The sequence below is a fragment of the Chaetura pelagica genome, unplaced genomic scaffold, assembly GCF_000747805.2.
Source record: "Chaetura pelagica isolate M959 unplaced genomic scaffold, ChaPel_1.0 scaffold142, whole genome shotgun sequence".
NCBI lineage: Eukaryota > Metazoa > Chordata > Aves > Apodiformes > Apodidae > Chaetura > Chaetura pelagica.
This window is the reverse complement of record NW_009952973.1, coordinates 9,119,310-9,136,908: the sequence shown is the minus strand read 5'-3', so window position 1 is coordinate 9,136,908 and position 17,599 is coordinate 9,119,310. Positions and strand designations below refer to the sequence as shown.

The window sequence follows — 17,599 nt, the reverse complement described above, 5'->3', positions numbered from 1 at the left end:
TGAGGACTAGTTCTACGAGAGCTGACCCCACTGGGCAGATCCTCCTTTGGTTAGCCCTCACATAAAGCAACTGTACAGCACTAGCATTAATCAATACCACTGGGGAAAAAAAAAAAGCACTAACTTTACTCCCTGTTTGGCTGGTAGATGGAAGAGAAGAGGGTATGAGAGCAAGTCTGGCCCCTGGAGCAACAGCAGGCTGCCTACGGAACCACAGACCTACGGTGCCTAGCACTTTCAGGCTGAGACTCACACACTTGGCTCCTTCCACATGCCCTGTGCTACCATGCCCAAGTCTCAGGCACTTGCAAAGCAACCTGTGCCTCCTTTCTTGCTTGCTGACCCCTGTGCCAGATGCAGTCCTGGCTCACCGACCGGCTGCATCTAGCCTGGAGCAGAAGCAAACCACTAGCACTGCAGTCAGGCTGGGCTCAGCAGCCCTGCCCCTGTGCCCAGCTCCTCCAGGCATGGACACTGACCATTACCCCACCGCTCTCACACACGTGAACATCCAAATATTGGTTCAGCTTCATACTTGATCCTACCATGTGGCCAGCCATGGGGATCTTCTACTTGGAGAAGTAACAGATGCTTGAACAAAAACAATAAACAGACAACTGCCAGTCCCACCTTTGCTCATGGGCACTGAAGCCCTGCTGCTACCCAAGGCTCAGGCAGCACAGATGTTATGCTCACCAAACTAACATTCATTCCACAAACGACCAACCGACCAAAGAGATAAAATCTCCTGGCAGCTTTCATTTACATGAGGCCACAACATTTTTCAGCAGTTCATAAGCATTTCATTCCTTAAACCCTTCTCATTAGAAGAAATGGTCATACCCTCCACACTGCTAAGCAGAACATGCCAAATTTCTAGTATCTGCTTGGTTACACGACCTTGGTAGTCCTTTTGCTCTCACCCTTTTTTTTCTCCTTCTGGAAGCCAGTCAGGGTTTTGTTCTACAGCCCAGACCATGCCTACTGGGCTTCCTCATAACTTGCAGTAATAAGCAAACAATTACACAACTTGGTACCACTACGGAAGAAATGGATCATTCTTGCATAAAAGAAATCTTGGCTCTTTGTGAAGAGCCAAATAACATGTTGGGACACACTAGGATGGCTGGAGAGTTAACAGGTGATATATATGATTCCAATATTAAAGCAGAAATTGGCAAGCACTGGAACACTGCTTACTAATTTTTAAATTTCAGGTGTACAGAATTTTGTCTGCCTGTATGGCACAGGAAAGCTGGGTGGAAATGGCATTATTGTGCCTGGTATTTCCCAGCTCTATGCAAATATCAGAAAAAGCAGGGTGGCTTAAAGGATAACAGATTCTGCGTCACTCAGCAGTGCTTAAATCTTTCAGATAAACACAATCCAGATAACCAGCTAATGAATTAATAAATATACAATACGCTACAGAGACTGAAGAACATGAACACTTAAAAAAAACTGATGCAGAAGTTTCTTAGACACAGAACTGAGTTAAATGGAGCTATATCCATGGATAACATCACTCTTCGACTATTCAGTCTCATTTTTTAAGAGACTCAGAGAAACACAACCATAGACATTTCTTTTAAATAACACTTTCAAAATGAGAGTTAATAAAGGACCAACAGATGTAGTCACTAAGTAGGCTGTAGCAGCCTTTGCATATATATATATATCAGCTAACTTTCCAAGTCTTTATTAAAAATTCATAGATTTTGCAATAACATCATAATGGTACCACACCCAGAATTCACAAGAGAGCATGTTATTAGGGAATGGCTAGCAAACAGGAAAAAGAATCATTGAAGGCAAAGACAACACAAAAGGCAAAGATTATTGCTATTTTACCTATTCTTATGTGGGCTTAAAAAGATCTGTCTTTAAACAGAGCAACACTTCAATTTAGACCTCCCAAAATTAGATAAAATACTGAGCCTAGCTACTAAATACACCTCAGTATTTAAGTAATTTTCTCACAGCATTCATTAAATAAACTTTCTTGATAGGAAGCATACAGGCAGAGGTTGATGGCATGAAAAGCTTTTAGAAACTCTATCACTAGTAGAGGTCATAATCTTTGCTTCCTCTGAGACAAGTGCTGACTCCTAACACCTGTGGCAACACATATAACCTCATCAGTATTGTCTTTAAAGATTTTGCTACACAAGACAGCAGCTAGAATCACTAGTAAATTTGTATTTTTCTAGAGGACGTTTTCCCAGTCAGTATGGATTTCCAAGAATGTGCAATTAATTTACTTGATTTTGTTCAGTTATTCTTGTTGTGGATCTTTATTTTCAGATATACATAAAATAACCAAAAAACAGGATGCAAATTATAATTTCTGCTTATCTATTGCATACCTTGAAGTATTGCCAATCCTTGTATTCATTCTGTTTACAGTGTAGAATCATAACTTTGGATCCATCTGGTCCTTTAGTTAAGCACTGATCATACTGCATGAGTTGATTAGCTTCATTGATACGGAAAAGCTAACAGAAAAAAAAAAAAAAAAGACAAACCCTGCAAAAACAGTTGACTCAAATATTTTAGGAACACTGAAAATACTAACAAAATTGCATCACTCAAAATACTGTCTGATGTTATCTTTCAGGGGGGCTCTTTATTTTACATGATGTAATGCCCTTTTACTATTGCAATAATCAATTTCATGAAGAACTCTCCTGTAGGATTTAGAACTCTGAGACACTTACCTAGCAACACAAAAATTTTAAAAATAGAGAGATCCCTATTTGGGAGACTTCTGAAAGTGTCTAATTAAAAGCCTTTGTACGATTTGATGGCCAAACCACTACCTTTCTAAAGATCTGGTAGCAAGTCCTTGATCATGGATAGTAATTTCATGTGAAGACAGTAAAACTCTGGCATTTCACCCATGGAGGAAATCAAACTAATGCATCTGGATAGAAAAAGACTATCCCAGCTATTCTTATTAAATGATTGCTACAGGGTTTCTGGGCATAACATATACAGAAGTACTTTAAGGAACTTTTTTATTAAATATAAAAATAAAAGAGACATTTCCAAGGGCTATTAAGAGCTAACCCACATACAATTCTAAAAAGTATCATCCTGCATGTGATTTCATGACTACTCTGGCAAAACTTGCCTGGCTCAAGTCTAGATCAGCATAAATAAGGACTTCAAATGATGAAAAGTTTTCCAGCCAAAATGGAAATGTAAATACCAACCAGCATGCTTGTGTGCTAGTGTGGGGTAGGTTTGTGAAGATACAGGTCAAACATAACAGTAGCTTGGATTGCAACCATCTATTACTAACTATATTCTGCCAATTAATTCGTAAATGAAGCAGAGACAAATTTGTATTCAATTACTTGGTGTCTGTGGCAGAAGAGGAGTTATGCATAGAAGTGTTTTACGTTTCCACTAGAGCAAAACAATTTTGTAAAATAACTGGTAGCCAAAATAAGGGGGTAATTTCCTGAGGGAAGAATTACTAAGTGAAGACAGATGATGAATCAACAGCAGTGCTAAGGCTGCAGTTTTTCTAATGCAGTGATATGGTTGATCTGAATCAGAGACCTTGCTTTCTCATACACCTGCTTCACTGAAAAAGAGATGATTAATTTCCTTTGATTTTGTACCATTTGTGCTTGCAATGGTCATTTTCAGATTCTGATATTTTAGTCATGTCAGTACACTTACGGAAATTCCCTAACTCCCATCTTTTTAGCTAGCACCTAAGTGACTTTACATGGAAGCTTAACAGAAAACTGGCCTGTTACCATCCACAGCAAGCAGTTCTCCTTCATACTTGCCCCCAAGCTCCTTACCTGGTTTCCTCCCATTCTGTGGCATGGCCCAAGCTCAACAAAGCCACCATTGGTGTGTCCCATGCTATCAATGCAATAAGAAGTTTCAAAGCCTCTAATCTGGAAAAGAAGTTTTGCACTCTAGGTTAGTGTCAATGAAAAAATAAGTGCAAAGGAGTTCAGAAAATTCCCATTTATCTTTCAAATCAGAAACAGATAATATGCCAGAGAGAAACAAGATGAACCTCTGCATGAAATTTAAATACTTATCTTAACTGTTCTGGGAGATGGAGCTTCAAGATGACCATGCTAATTTGTGGGCTCTTACATGAGTTAGAGTACACCGATGAAGCTAGAGTTGCAAAGCTCAGTTCTAAATTAATGACACTGAAATGTATGACTTTCAAGTACGTTTTAATTTATTCAGTGTCTCCTCTCTTCATTCATAAATAAAGCAGGAGCTCTGCTAAGTTGCTTTCATCTTGTAGATGAGAGAAACGTGATGCAGAGAAGTTCCACACAGCCGTTATTGACTGCAGGCAGGCTCAACGCACTGACTCTGCTGCGCAGAAGCACCTTGTGCAGCAGCAATTACAAAGGAAAAAAGGGATAAAATCAATGAGGGACAGGCACAGGGAGAGAGAACAAAAGTCCTATTAGAAAGCATGCCTCAACAGCATTATCCCATCAGCTTCTCAGGAGCACCAGCAAACAGCTTTACAAAGACTTTATGGTCTTTCCAATTTCCAGACCAATTTTCTTTGCCAGAGCCTATTTCTTCTTCATGATGCAAAAAAGTGCAAAAGTGAAATTTACAGGAGAGACCAGGCAAGGCTAGAACCAACTGAAAAGAGGAAAACAAAAAATTTGAAAGCAGGCAGAAGACATGTAGTAAGAGCTCCTCAAGGGGTGGACTCAATGCTAGAACAAAATGGACAGGGTTCAGTGAGGTATCCTGCACCGGCCTGGTGACACGCTGTCTCTCGCTGTCAACCATGTACAAACGTCTAACAAAGAACACCACATTCTGAATCTGGTGAATTCATGCTGATATACACTAATGCCAGAGATGGCTAATGAATCATGTTAAATTCTTACATGCAGATAAGGGACTTACTGAGGTTTAAACTGTATGAGTATATCCCAGGCTAGCAAACACAGGCAGAATGGACTCCACCTGGATTTCATTATCTATTCTCTACACCTTTACAGAAAAAGATTCTCACCTATTAATCTTTGCCAATACTTTTATGCACACACCATTAACATTATTTCTTTTAAAAAACAAAAATTCCAGTTATGGCAAAGAAAGCTTTAGACATAACTGAAGATAGGGTTAGACTTAGAATAATCCTTCCAGAAACTATGGAGCTAAAAAAAAAATAATCCCACCTTTTAAAGTATATAACTTTTTTTTTTTTTTTCCTGAGGTTGTATCTCTATAGCTCTCTAGCTAGTATCTTATGCCTTAGTACAGTGGTAATCAAAGAGCCTATTCTCAGATTGATGTGAAGTACCTATCACTTCCTTTGGGGTTCCCAATTTTTTAAAAAAGCTCATAAAATAAATACATATTATGTACTGTACTTACTTCTCCCCAGTCCACGTTTTTAGGTGGTAAGGGATAATGGGAAGGTATATCATATGCTATTTCTTCCATAAACCACTTAAAACTCTTGCAGTTGTGTTCTTCACGGAATTTTTTCAGCTCAGATATATCTCCATAGGGTAACGCTCTTGTCTCTGGCCGACTGGCATAGAAGTAATCTTTATATTCGTCCCACCACACTTCTACAACTCTGACATAGTTCTGTGAAGGACAAGGACACTGCTGCTTCCTCAAAGTACACACAACATCAGATGCAACGGCATGATAATTCCAGACATTTAAGGATGTATCCTCTTAAATAAAAGTGACAGCATGAAATAATTATATAGTACTAACAACTTGTCACCTGCAGCAGATTCTAAAAGACACAGGCATATTATTTTCAAATTAAAATAATTGCTTAGGACTGAAGCCAGCAAAATAAACTGATTTGCTTAACAAGAATAAAAAGTCTTCTACGCTTTGAGAATGTTTATTTGAAAATAAATACTCTTCAGTTATGGGTGCAATAAAGTGTTGCAATACTTTGCTGTGTATCAGAACTGCAATTTAGAGTTTGTGTTCACCTTCTACTGTTTTAATAGAGTGAATGATACACATTAGTTAAAAAATTAAGTCTTCAATGAGTCAGCTATGAAACATGAAGGAGGTATTATCTCCTCAAGCAAAGTAGTGTATTGCCGCTTGGAGAAGGAGAAAAATGGATGGCTTGCCTGGTGAACAAGACTCTCACGTCTTCTTCTGAGTCTTTTTGATGGCTCTTAACTCTGTATTACCTGTATCTGTTCTAGATGCACACCTCACTTTGTACAATTCTTCTAGCATTAATAACCAGGTGTTAAAACAATCCTAATAGATCTGACTAAAGGCACAAATTATTGTTTTACTTTAATCCACATCCACCATATATTGAATTAAACTATAAAAAAAGCACATTTACTGTGGGGATAGGAGGGTGCTCAAAGAGGGAGAAAGATATTCCTGCATCCTGCCTTGAATGGAGAGGCAACTTAAGATTTAAGAACACTTAGTAATGTTTTGTTGTATTCAGTAAGCAGATGAGAAGACTCATGTAAGGTGTTTAGGTATGCAGTAAATACTTCTCATCAGCTTTTCTGAAGAGTGAAATGTATTTTAAAATTTCAGATAAGGCAAACCAGCATCTTGCCTGCACTGAATAATGGAGCTATCATTTGCTAGTCTGTCTCCCATTGCCCTGTCCCTATTCCCAGCTATTCCCATTTCCCCCTGTCCTCCTTGTACTGGTCCTAGTGCTTGTTTGATCAAAATGTTCATGAGTTCACATTTCTAATAGAGAATCTTTTTTTGTTGCTTTTTTGGTACGAGGTTAGTTTTCTATTATTAAGCAAGGCTGGGATGTTCCCTTTTCAACAGAACCAACTGCTAGCTTGGCTCAAGCCACACTCTGTAACCCTACCAGTAGTCATCGCCACAGGTAACATCTCAGAAAATGGTTCTGGGATTTGAATTTACAAAGAACTGGGTCTTTGGGAACAGGATCTACCAATGTCAACACTGCACAAGAGGAAGCTTAAACCAGGCAAAAGGAAACCTCAACAGGAGGGTCATCTCTATTCCTGTGCTGGTGGGTGTAAACTTCTATGAAACAGTTTTTCTTGTTTCACATTGTCTCTTCAGATATAGACAGCTGGCTCACTCTCCCCTTGAGATAGTATCTATTTACAATATCATGGGTTGAGCAGCACTTTTGACCCTGCAAGGAGTCTGAGGAGTTAGTCTGAGGACCAAGCTTTACGATGAAGTGCAAAGCATGCCATTTTCTCAGGTGTCATTTACTGCTTCTTACTTAACAAATGGAGCCACAAAGCTCTGCAAGACGCTAGACTACAGCATTTGCTAAGTCTGCCTATGATCATCTCCTATCAAGCCAAAGATGGATTTAAAACCCACAATCTCCAGGAGTGTGTTGTATTTACTAGAGTTGTTCATACTCCAGTTGTGCACAGTGCATCAAAGGCTTGGGGTACTCAGAAGAGGTAACAGGAAACGTGATTTGTACCTCAAAGATGGGTTCTAGGAATCTCTACTCTTAGTGGGATTGGCAAAAATATTTCCCTCCTGTGGGAATGACTATCTTAGCTTTAGATACTAAACAGCTTTGGATGAAGTTGTCTCTATACTGCTACTGATAATTTAAGAAGAATTATCTAAAAACTGTTGTTATCTAAAATAAACAACCACCTTCAAGGTTGCAGCAAAACAGTACCTTTAATGTAGGAGAAGACCCAACGTAGACAGGGGGTGGATTTCCTTGCCAACCCTGGAGACGATAGATGTGTCCAATACGAGAACAGGGAACAAACAACAGTTTTCCCCCACACTGCCAGATCTAAAAGTTAAAACAAAGGTGGAGATATTAATATATACGCACAGGAGTCTAAAACAGACAAATAATAAGCTATGTAAGAAATCTCAATCACTTTTCTTAATATACCAACTCTGTGATATATTTAAATACTTTTGCTTCAGATGGGGCTGTTCAGTCTGGAGAAGTGAAGGCTCCAGGGAGACCTTATAGCATCCTTTCAGTACCTGAAGTGTCTACAGGAAAGCTGAGGAGGGGCTTTTTAAAAGGGCATGTAGTGTTAGGACAAGGGGTAATGTTTTCAAGCTGAAAGAGGGATGATTTTGATTAGATACTAAGAAGAAATTATCTCTGTGAGGGGGGTGAGACACTGGAACAGGTTGCCTGGGGAAGTTGTGGATGCTCCCTCTCTAGAAGGGTTCAGGGCCAGGCTGGATGGGGTTTTGAGCAACGTGGTCTAGAGGGAGGTGTCCCTGCTCTTGGCATGGGGTTAAGAAGTAGAAGATCCTTAAGGTCCCTTCCAACCCAAACCATTCTGTGATTCTGCAAGCATCAACATAATAGGTTTCTGAAATTAAAGGCTGTATTTAGTACATCTTTATCTCAGCCATGAAATTACTCAGTGAAATTACTTTTTAAAAGAGCTTTTAAAAAAGTTTGCCATCTCATTCCATTGCTATTTTAAAACATCAATAATGAATGAATGCACAAAATCTGGAACTGAGTAATTTTTATTATTGCAGAATTAATACTTTTATTAAAGCAACTCATATATCACCACTAAAATGGGGTTTGGTTAGATGCCCATCACATTTAAATTTTTCTTAATAAAGACTAGTAGGAGATAAGGCTGTCTTTGGTATGCCATTGTTCCAAGCACATACATATTTTTCTTTAGCTATAGTAGCTGGAAATAAAAAATGGGTAAGATATTACCATTCTGAAATTCCCTCCCTCCCACACATCCTTGGATAATCCACTAATGGAGAAAAGGAAACATACGTAAATCTGAATTAGAAGTTACTCATAGTTTTGACAAGTTTGAAATGTAGCATGAAATCCAAATTCAAGCTAGCTTTGGGGGTGTTCCAAATTAGTCTGAATTCCAGATTAAAAATATCACTTCACAGTATTAGGAGAGATGGGCTGAATAATTTACTGCCTTCATTGCATCATCATATTAAGCTTCTTAAGCTTCGTCAAAAAACCCTCAGATATGCGAGGCCATTGTATTTGCTATCTAGGAGTCAGCATCCAGGACTGATAAATTTTGTTTAGCTGTGCTGCATGATCTGTGATCAGTGATCTGCATGAAACCAGTTTGGAGCCCTCTACACAATCAGCAGTTCAATTACAAAACTGCTGTAATTTCAATCATGATTTATTAGCTCTAAGCAAGATGGAGAACTAGAAGGATAAAGACCCTGTATGTGTAACATCCTCAATTACTACCTTTTGCATATGGATTTACAGCTGAGCAAGCGCACGCAGAGCTTTCCTGAAAATCACAAGGAGTGGAAGTAGCTAGGGGAGCTCTGAATGTACTTTTGGTAAAATTCAACTATGGTTTCACAGATCGCTGCTGAGAATATTAGATGTCTCTACTTTTGTCTGTTAATTGGGACAGATTCCTGCTGTCTGCCACTTGTGTCATTATGAATACTGAAGCTACAAGAAGCTAATGATTATCATGTTTCCTGCTAACTGAAGAGCATGCATATGCCTACGAGTGAAAATAAAATCTTCTGCAGTGATTATGAATTATGCAGTTAGTGTTTCAATTACGAAGACCTCTCTCTTAAAGAAGTTCTTGAAATTTTGAAAAGTACATGAGATCATATTCATGGTATAAAAATGGCAGAAAGGAAGAAGCCAGGGCAGATTACTTTTTGTTGCATCATTATATACTTCACATGCATCTATGCATAAACTGAGTACTACTTGTTCTGTGTAAACACTTTTATTAGAAGCAGTATTTTTCTACACTCATCATGACAGCATTCAGCTTCCCCCCATTAAATCTGCCAGTCTGATTTCAGATTAGATGTTATGGGGTGTGTGTGATCCCAAACCATTGACAAAACCTAGATTACGCAGCATTCAGGTCTCAGCATCAAGCCACCTCTCTGAACATTTCTTCCCTAAAGCCCACCAGGAAACGTAAAGGACACACACCTCTACGACAGCGTCTCCTTGCAACAAAACCTACCAGGCTTCATGAGACACAGGCGGTGCAAATCAGAGGTTGATTGGTCTGAACTCCAAACAGGGGTATTTACAATAAATATACATATACTAAACTGAATTAATTTAAATTTTTTAGTGTTACCTTGTAAGAAATTTCAAAATTTTCACCACCCCAAATTTGAAGACCTGGATCATAGAGACCCAGTTCAAAGAAGAAATCACGTTCAATGGCAAACAATCCACCAGCCATTGCGGGGGACCTGAAAGAGGAAGACAGTGTAACTTCTGCTGAAAGCATATGGTAACAGTTGGGGGAAAGCATTAAGGAAGCAATGTACTGTTAACATATAATCAAGAAAAATGGCAATACATTGAAAAATCATAAAGCTTTGTCATCCACTTCCAGTGATTTTCTGAAATGACAGCTGTATAATTTATCGTGAAGTCACAATATTTTTTGTTGTTTTTTAAATTATTATACAAAATTTTGGTTGGAATTCTCCATTTGGCCAGCCAGTGTGTTTCTATTTAAAAAAAGTAAGAATCAGCATGGCAAGACATTTCATTCTCAAAAGTCATTCAAGCTTCTCAGATAACAGATGAGACTATACAGCAGACTGAAAGAGCTTATACTCTGAGGAGCTGCCACATTGAAACTTACTATTACACAAGCAACACAGTTTTTCTAGCTAAACAGTATTATCTTCTCCCTCTAGTTTTTTTTTTTCTACTACTGCTACATCAGCCACTTTTCATTATCCTCTTGGAAATTTTTAAGAGGGTCTGGATCAAGTTGTATATGGTTTCCATTTTGATTTAGTGTTCTGTGTAGTTTTTTTTAAAATGGTTTTGTAAATCCCTCAATGTGTGCCAGGGTTCAATTATCAAGTTTTAATGTGTCAAAAAGACATTATAGTTTGGATTAGAGCATTTTTTGCAGAATGGCTTTACCCAAAACTTTTCCATTGCTTGCTCACACTGAAGCAGAGAGAAGTGTATGTTAAGCATTTCCAGTGCACATACCATGCATTTTTCACCTGAGGATTAATAAATATATAAAAACCTTTACGGATATAAGTTGGGCTCCCCACTAAGCTGGCAATTAAAAAAAAAAAAAGCTGGTAAGGAAAACGTGAATTCTTTCTGACTTTAAATGATCTGCAGCATTGAAAGGTGGAGGATTCAAGAGTCCAAGATCACCCTGGTAAGTCAAGTAAAACACAAGTGAACTACTTCTTCATGATGAAATTATTGAGATGGGTCTTTTCTAGCACTATTCAGCTTCTTAATTCTATTAGATTAACTTGGTCATGCTCCTTTTAACAGCAATGATTATGTATTTCCCTTCTGCTCATGAATGTCTGGAGTAGAAATGCTCAGGAAAAAGTAACCTGCAGGGCTAACATACAGCTCCTCTGCACAACAGAGGTAGAGCAACAAAACCAGAACTGCTGGGTCCATCAGCTGAATTAAGTATAATGGTTATCAGTTCAGCTGCTCTCCAAATGACCTGATCAGATTCTGGGTTAACTCCTAAATGTCCACCTTGACTTGGCTGCTTACAGGTTAAGTAGCCAGGGAGCACAGCAGGGAGGAGCACACTGCAGAGCACAGCCCTGTGGCTTTCCTGCACATTTGGTTTTCCTCTGCACCATAAACACTTGGCAAGTGTAGAGGCCTCAGATGCTGAAGTTTTAGTCTTGGCCTCCAACGTGCTGCCAAGTGTGTTAAAGAATACAGTAAAATCTGCATAAGCTTAGTAGTTTATTTTATAGGATATGAGGAGGTAAGCATAATATTACTGAAAGAAGGATTGTGTCCTGGGGCAATTCTCACATTACAAGAAGTTTGTTTCTGTGCTTCAAGCTATTGAGAGGGATTTTTTGGGTTTGTTTTCTTTTTACACTAAGCAATCCTGGCTATGGTTTCAGCAAAACCTGGTCTTACTTGCCTTGATACTGCTGCAACAAGTACATATATAGTATATGTATATTTTTTGTAAATACAGCCTGGATATAAATAGATGCAGGGAATGTCTCTTTTTAAGAAGTACTGTAACTTTGAAAAATATTATTAAACATAAAGTCATCTTTTAAACCATTCTGAGAACATGTGTTCTATGTTTCTGGGAATAGTTTAAAGCATTTTAACACCTGTTTGGATGGTAAACACAGAACACAACAGCAATGTTTGAAATAGTTTATTCCACTCTAAGCAAATATTAAGTTCCAATGTGGACAGCCTTGTCAGAAAATGGAATTATTTATACTGTATACAAAAGAGATCAAAGCTTCATAACTTCCTTGCATGTGTTGCCATTTTAGCAAAGAACAATAATGGGTGAGGATAGGGAATTACCAACACCAGTCCTTACAATGTTTAAATCATATATATATATATATAAGCAATAGAAGTAATTAGATTCTGAAGATGTGAGGATTGCTTTCAAATGTAGTAAGACGGTTATAGTTAAGCGTGAAGGGGGAAGTAATAAAAACCAGCAGAACCACAGTCTCCCAGTCTTGAAAAGCCATCCAGAAACCCCAAGTTTCTAAGCTATGGTTTCTAGCCAGTTTCCGTTTGCTGGGAAAAAACCACAGCCCCCTACAAAGAATAAAGAAAAAGGTGGGATTTCTGTGAAAGCTATTGGAGTTTTCCCAGGAAATAAGATGGTAGGCATTTTTTGGTTTGGTGGGTTTGTTTGGTTGTTTTTTTCCATGTTATGTGTATTAAATTGAAATTCCAAAACATACTGAGACCTTAGAAAATATCCAGGCAAGATTCTTAAACAGTATGCTGCTTTGTCAGATGTGATCTACTAAGAAGCAAGTGGGAGAAATATAACAAAAGGGATTTTTTTTTTTTTTGAACACATGCATAATCCACAATCTGTATGCATGCATCAAGCCATGACACCAGGCTACAGATTTTATGCATTACTGGCTATTATAAATTCTCACAGCATGCTTGTTATTTCAAAACAAATGGTTAAATAAGCACTGTTGTTTCCAACACTACTTAAAAACATATCAGAGCTAAAGAAAGTTTCCCCTCCAAACTAAGTCATACAACATTTTGTTTTGCCAAACAAAACCCTGTCATTCTAATGTGCACCCTATTAACCACACAAGAGCAGGAATGGAGAGGACATGAGGTAGCAAAGGTATTTTGAGGAAATAGTCAGTTGTGGCAAACAGGTCTGACTAAACAAAGCAGCTGGTGTGATTAGAAACATGAAGATTTTCAGGTTAGAAGTACATGCAAGTTTTAGTGGATCAATATTGACTTCAGAAAAAAAAAAAAAGAGAGGGGTAAGTGATTTAGTGATTACCGATACGGTTCAGTTTTTGTCTTTCTGCTTTCCTTCTCTCGCTTGGTCAAGGGAACCCTCTTCCATAGCATACTCCAATCCCACGCTCCTCTAGCAAACCCATCTTCGTCACCACCCCCTTGCGGCACAATCCTATAAGTGTTGCCATCTATGACATCTATAAGCGGCACAGTGCATGTGGTTCTGCAGGGTGGCGGGTGGTGCAGGGGAGATGTGGTTATGTGCAAGGACCCGTGTGGCACACGTGCACCGACCGTAGATCGTGGGAAAAGAGGGGGGGGAGAGGGAAAAATGACAGGGTTTAGACAGTTATTCGTTATGATTCACAGTATGTAAACAGCCGTCTTTACCGATAAGGCTCAGTTTTATGTTTTCGTTTGGACTTTTCCTTGTGGTTTAACGGAATTCTTTTCCATAGCAAACTCCAGTCCCAGGCCCCTCTGGCAAAACCATCTTCATCCCCACCTTGTTGTGGCTCAATGGAATAATCATTCCCATCTATGTAATCTATTAGAGGTACAGTACATGTAGTTCTGAAACATTTATAGAAGGGAAAGATAGAGCAAAATACAATTTCAGAAGAGTAATCTGTCTAATCTGAAATTTACACCATTAATTATTAAGCTTACAGAGCAGTTTATATGAAAAGTCACTCTTAAACATATTACTTAAAAAACAAAGTCTCATTAGAAGAAAAAAAGAGATAGTCCTTTATGTTGTTCTAAGAGGTTCTGAAAGCAGAAAAGTTAGGTCTGAAATGCTAATACATCCATTTATCAGTACTTTTTTCTTTATGACTTTTTAACATCAGTCTTCCAAGAGAGCACTACCGGAGGCAACAGAGGAGCCTGTAGAGGGCTAGGGTTCTCACAATAATATTATTTCCTGTGATTTCTATTCGTATCAGATCTTAGCTGTCAACAACTATGGTAAGCTCTTAGCTTTTACTACTGTAAACATGGATTTTTACTATTTTGTCCTATTCAATTGCCCTGCAAATCAAATCTCTCAGGATAAAAAAAACTCAACACATTACTGGTGCTCTCCTATCAGCACTCTTAAGTAGATTTTTTCCTGTTTGAGTTGCAATATACTCCTCATTGTGATCTATCACATACAATATTCACCAAGGAAAAGACATTATCTTGTTAATCCCCTCCCAGTTTTCCAAATGAGTTTCCCAGTGACCAAACTTGGAGCTTTATAATCTTTTAAAGTCAAATCCTATGAGACAGAAAAGTAAGGCGGGAAATGCTAATGAGGGTACTAGGGCTTGGAAGAAGGCTGCCAAGGGCTGCCCTCCAGCACCGTGCACCTCAGCATCACTGCTCCTCACATAGCCTCTCTGCCTCTGCAAGTGGTGCTGGAGGATGCCCCTAAAGCTGCCTGTTCTCACCAGCCTCTCTCATGTAAAAGACTAACATACACTCGGTGGAAGCACAAAAGTATTTCCACCCTTTCTCTAGTATCCTAGCCCAAATACAGTCTTGATGCTGTTACAGCCTTTAAAACACACAAAACGCACCTGTTCAAGTAAGTTCTGGTAGTACGACAGGTTGACAAATACTTTTAGGATTAAATAGTTATTTTATGGGATTAAAATTTTCAAACAAACACATGGTTTCCTAAACACAAACACTGCCAGACCACAAAAACTAGGAATGTGGTAGCATGCAGCAACAGCAGCATTTCAACAACTAGAACAAAGGAAGCCCCTGGGGATCTCCCTCCTCTGTCACCCCTGGCAGATCCCACACACACCATGCAGGCATTTCCACCCCTGGCTCCTATCAAGCGCCTGGGCTTGCAGCAGGGGCAGGCTCAAGCTCAAGCTCTGGCCTCCATTCATTAGAGGCAGCACTTCAAAAAGTTTCAGAGGAAACAAGACCATATTGCAAGACCAAAGGTGAGAAAGCTAAAAAAATCTTGAGATCACACAGGCTCCAAATCCCAATTAAATCAAAACACCACTACTCTTCATCTATCAAATATCACATTTTTGTTTAGTTATTTTGTTTAACCAGGGTCCTTATTCAGCCAGAATGGAACATTTTTCTAACAGTGCCTGAGATCGTTGCATAGGACAAAAGTTGTCTTGTATTTAATCTATACTAAGCAAAAGATTCAGTATGACTATTAAAAGAAACTGTCTGAAGATTTATTTGCCTATTTTCCTATGATGACAATAAAACAATCATACAACAAATACAGATATAAAACATACTGACTACAGTTAGAAAAGTGAAGATTGTTACTGTGACTTTGTCTTCCTAAGAGGCCAGGCACTGGAAATAACAGGAGAACATTACCTGTCCTTAGATATAGGAGCTATAAGTGGCGCATACCAATTAATTCCCACCTCACAATGGGCATCCAGGTAAACCAAAACCTTCAAAAGAAAAAATAAATAAATTTCTATTTCTGTATATGAGATGACAATAATTTAATTAAGGTTATGTATACTGAAATAGTTCCGTATTATTTTTTTTTAAAAAAGCTTAAAGGAGTAAAATTAGTATATTTTTAAAACAGTATTAATAATATAATCCTATGTTTCTACATATCTATTCAAACATAGAACCACCGCCTCTCCCCCCCAAAAAAGAAAAAAAAAACAAAACAAAACTTGACTTGTGTGTGAACTGGCTCCTACCTGTCCAAGTTTAGCCTTCTGGGCTCCAATGCTTCTAGCTTGGATTAAACCTTCTCTCCTCTCATTTCGAAATATCTTTACAAGGCCATTCCACTGCTTAATATAGTCATCCAGCCTCTCTTTTAAGTGTACTATTGAAGAACAAACAAAAGAAAGAACAAAGAAAAATATTTTGGTGAGGTTTGATAATATACAGTTTTGTACCCTTAATACACCCCAAACACAACTACAGAGATTTCTAAATATATATATATATCTACAGATATTTAAGAGACTCTAATTCAACTGCTCACAAACACTAAGCCTGAAGAGATCAAGATGTGGAGCTCTCTGATGTCACAGCACAGGTTTATCTCTGGCACATCTGAAGAGCAAGCAGCTGAAGCGTTTGGCCACACCACAGGGAAGCTGAGTGGACAATTCCCAGTCATTTCAATAAATGTCATAGTGGCTTTCAGGCCTTTGCTTGCAGTTCAACCAGGCAGAGAAGTTTCAATACTTCAGCACATAGTCTTCCCTCATCAGAGAATGTTACACATACATCTGAAGACACCATGTTTCAGTTAAACTTCTCTCTTACCCCACTCTGCCTCACAAAACTTTGTGTCACTCTATTAAATCTGGAAACCAGAGACAGAAACCCACCATATTCAAATTCTTGCCATCCCTCATCTAGATCTGTTCCCCTTGGGGCTGGGGTGGTCTTATGCTAATATTTTAATGAAATTAATAATAAGAATAATTGGAGGGCCAGAACTGCAGTGAATGAGTCTCATCGTACTGATGAGACAGGAAACCTTTAGCCAAAGGGACTTGGTCAGCAAAGGGACCAGTAACTACATGAGGGTCAAGATTTGCTACACTTAAATGGTTACAGATTTGTATTTGCACATTGGTCTTTGGCAAACTAATTTAGAAACCACATTCCTACCATAGGTTGGAATAATACAGGTTGAAAAAAGGATCCTGGTGTTGCACAGTATTTTTGCACAGATGATTCTGTTGAGAAAACTCACAAAGGTAGAAGGGTTGGCAGCCAGGCACTTGCTGTTTGAGGCTATGTGCAATTAATGACTGGTGTTCATTTGAGATCTATTTTTGTACTGAAAGGCTCAAAAGAATTGCCTACAGCTTCAGTTCCTCTCAGACAGGAATCAGCTAAAGCTGAGGCATCCATGCACCGGTCTGCAGCAGCTTTAAGGAGCTGTTAGATGCTGTGCCTACACTGATCTAAAAAGAGAGGGGATGGGCAGAGGTGGAAGGTGAAGGAGTCCCTTTCATCAACAACAAGCCACCAGGTTGCTTCAGCAGCAACATTTTCCACACCCCGAATTAAAATGATTGAAACCTGGAGCTTGCTGCTACTTATGCCAACAGTATATATAAAAAAAGTCTAGTTTAAACAAAAGTTACACATAAATAATTTAAGTGCAAATGGTGTTTTTTTGGAAGTAACATTTCCCAACTTGAAAATTCAGCAATTTTACCACAGAACAATCTTCTGAAAACATTATATTTTAATTCTGTTGTTATCTCTTCTCACCTTTATAAAAGAATAAGTCTTCTCAAAAGTTTTATGCATCCTCTTCTCCTTTCCTTACACATATTTACAATTTCTTTTGTGAATTCTTGTGCATTAGGAAAACTTAAAGGACACATAAATATCAAAGTAGGG

At 38.5% G+C, this 17,599-nt stretch overlaps 1 protein-coding gene across 1 annotated transcript in view; it reads right to left on the bottom strand.

The window, feature by feature from the left end:
* GALNT7 (polypeptide N-acetylgalactosaminyltransferase 7) overlaps window positions 1-17,599 on the bottom strand; it is a 94,944-nt gene that overhangs the window by 1,243 nt on the left and 76,102 nt on the right. The window contains exons 4-11 of the mRNA XM_009996004.1: window positions 15,925-16,055; window positions 15,581-15,660; window positions 13,622-13,804; window positions 10,083-10,200; window positions 7,655-7,777; window positions 5,389-5,607; window positions 3,819-3,917; window positions 2,367-2,495 (exon numbers count right to left, since the gene is read on the bottom strand). Of these exons, the coding sequence (XP_009994306.1) occupies window positions 2,367-2,495; window positions 3,819-3,917; window positions 5,389-5,607; window positions 7,655-7,777; window positions 10,083-10,200; window positions 13,622-13,804; window positions 15,581-15,660; window positions 15,925-16,055 (1,082 nt within the window). The remainder of the gene's footprint in view (window positions 1-2,366; window positions 2,496-3,818; window positions 3,918-5,388; window positions 5,608-7,654; window positions 7,778-10,082; window positions 10,201-13,621; window positions 13,805-15,580; window positions 15,661-15,924; window positions 16,056-17,599) is intronic.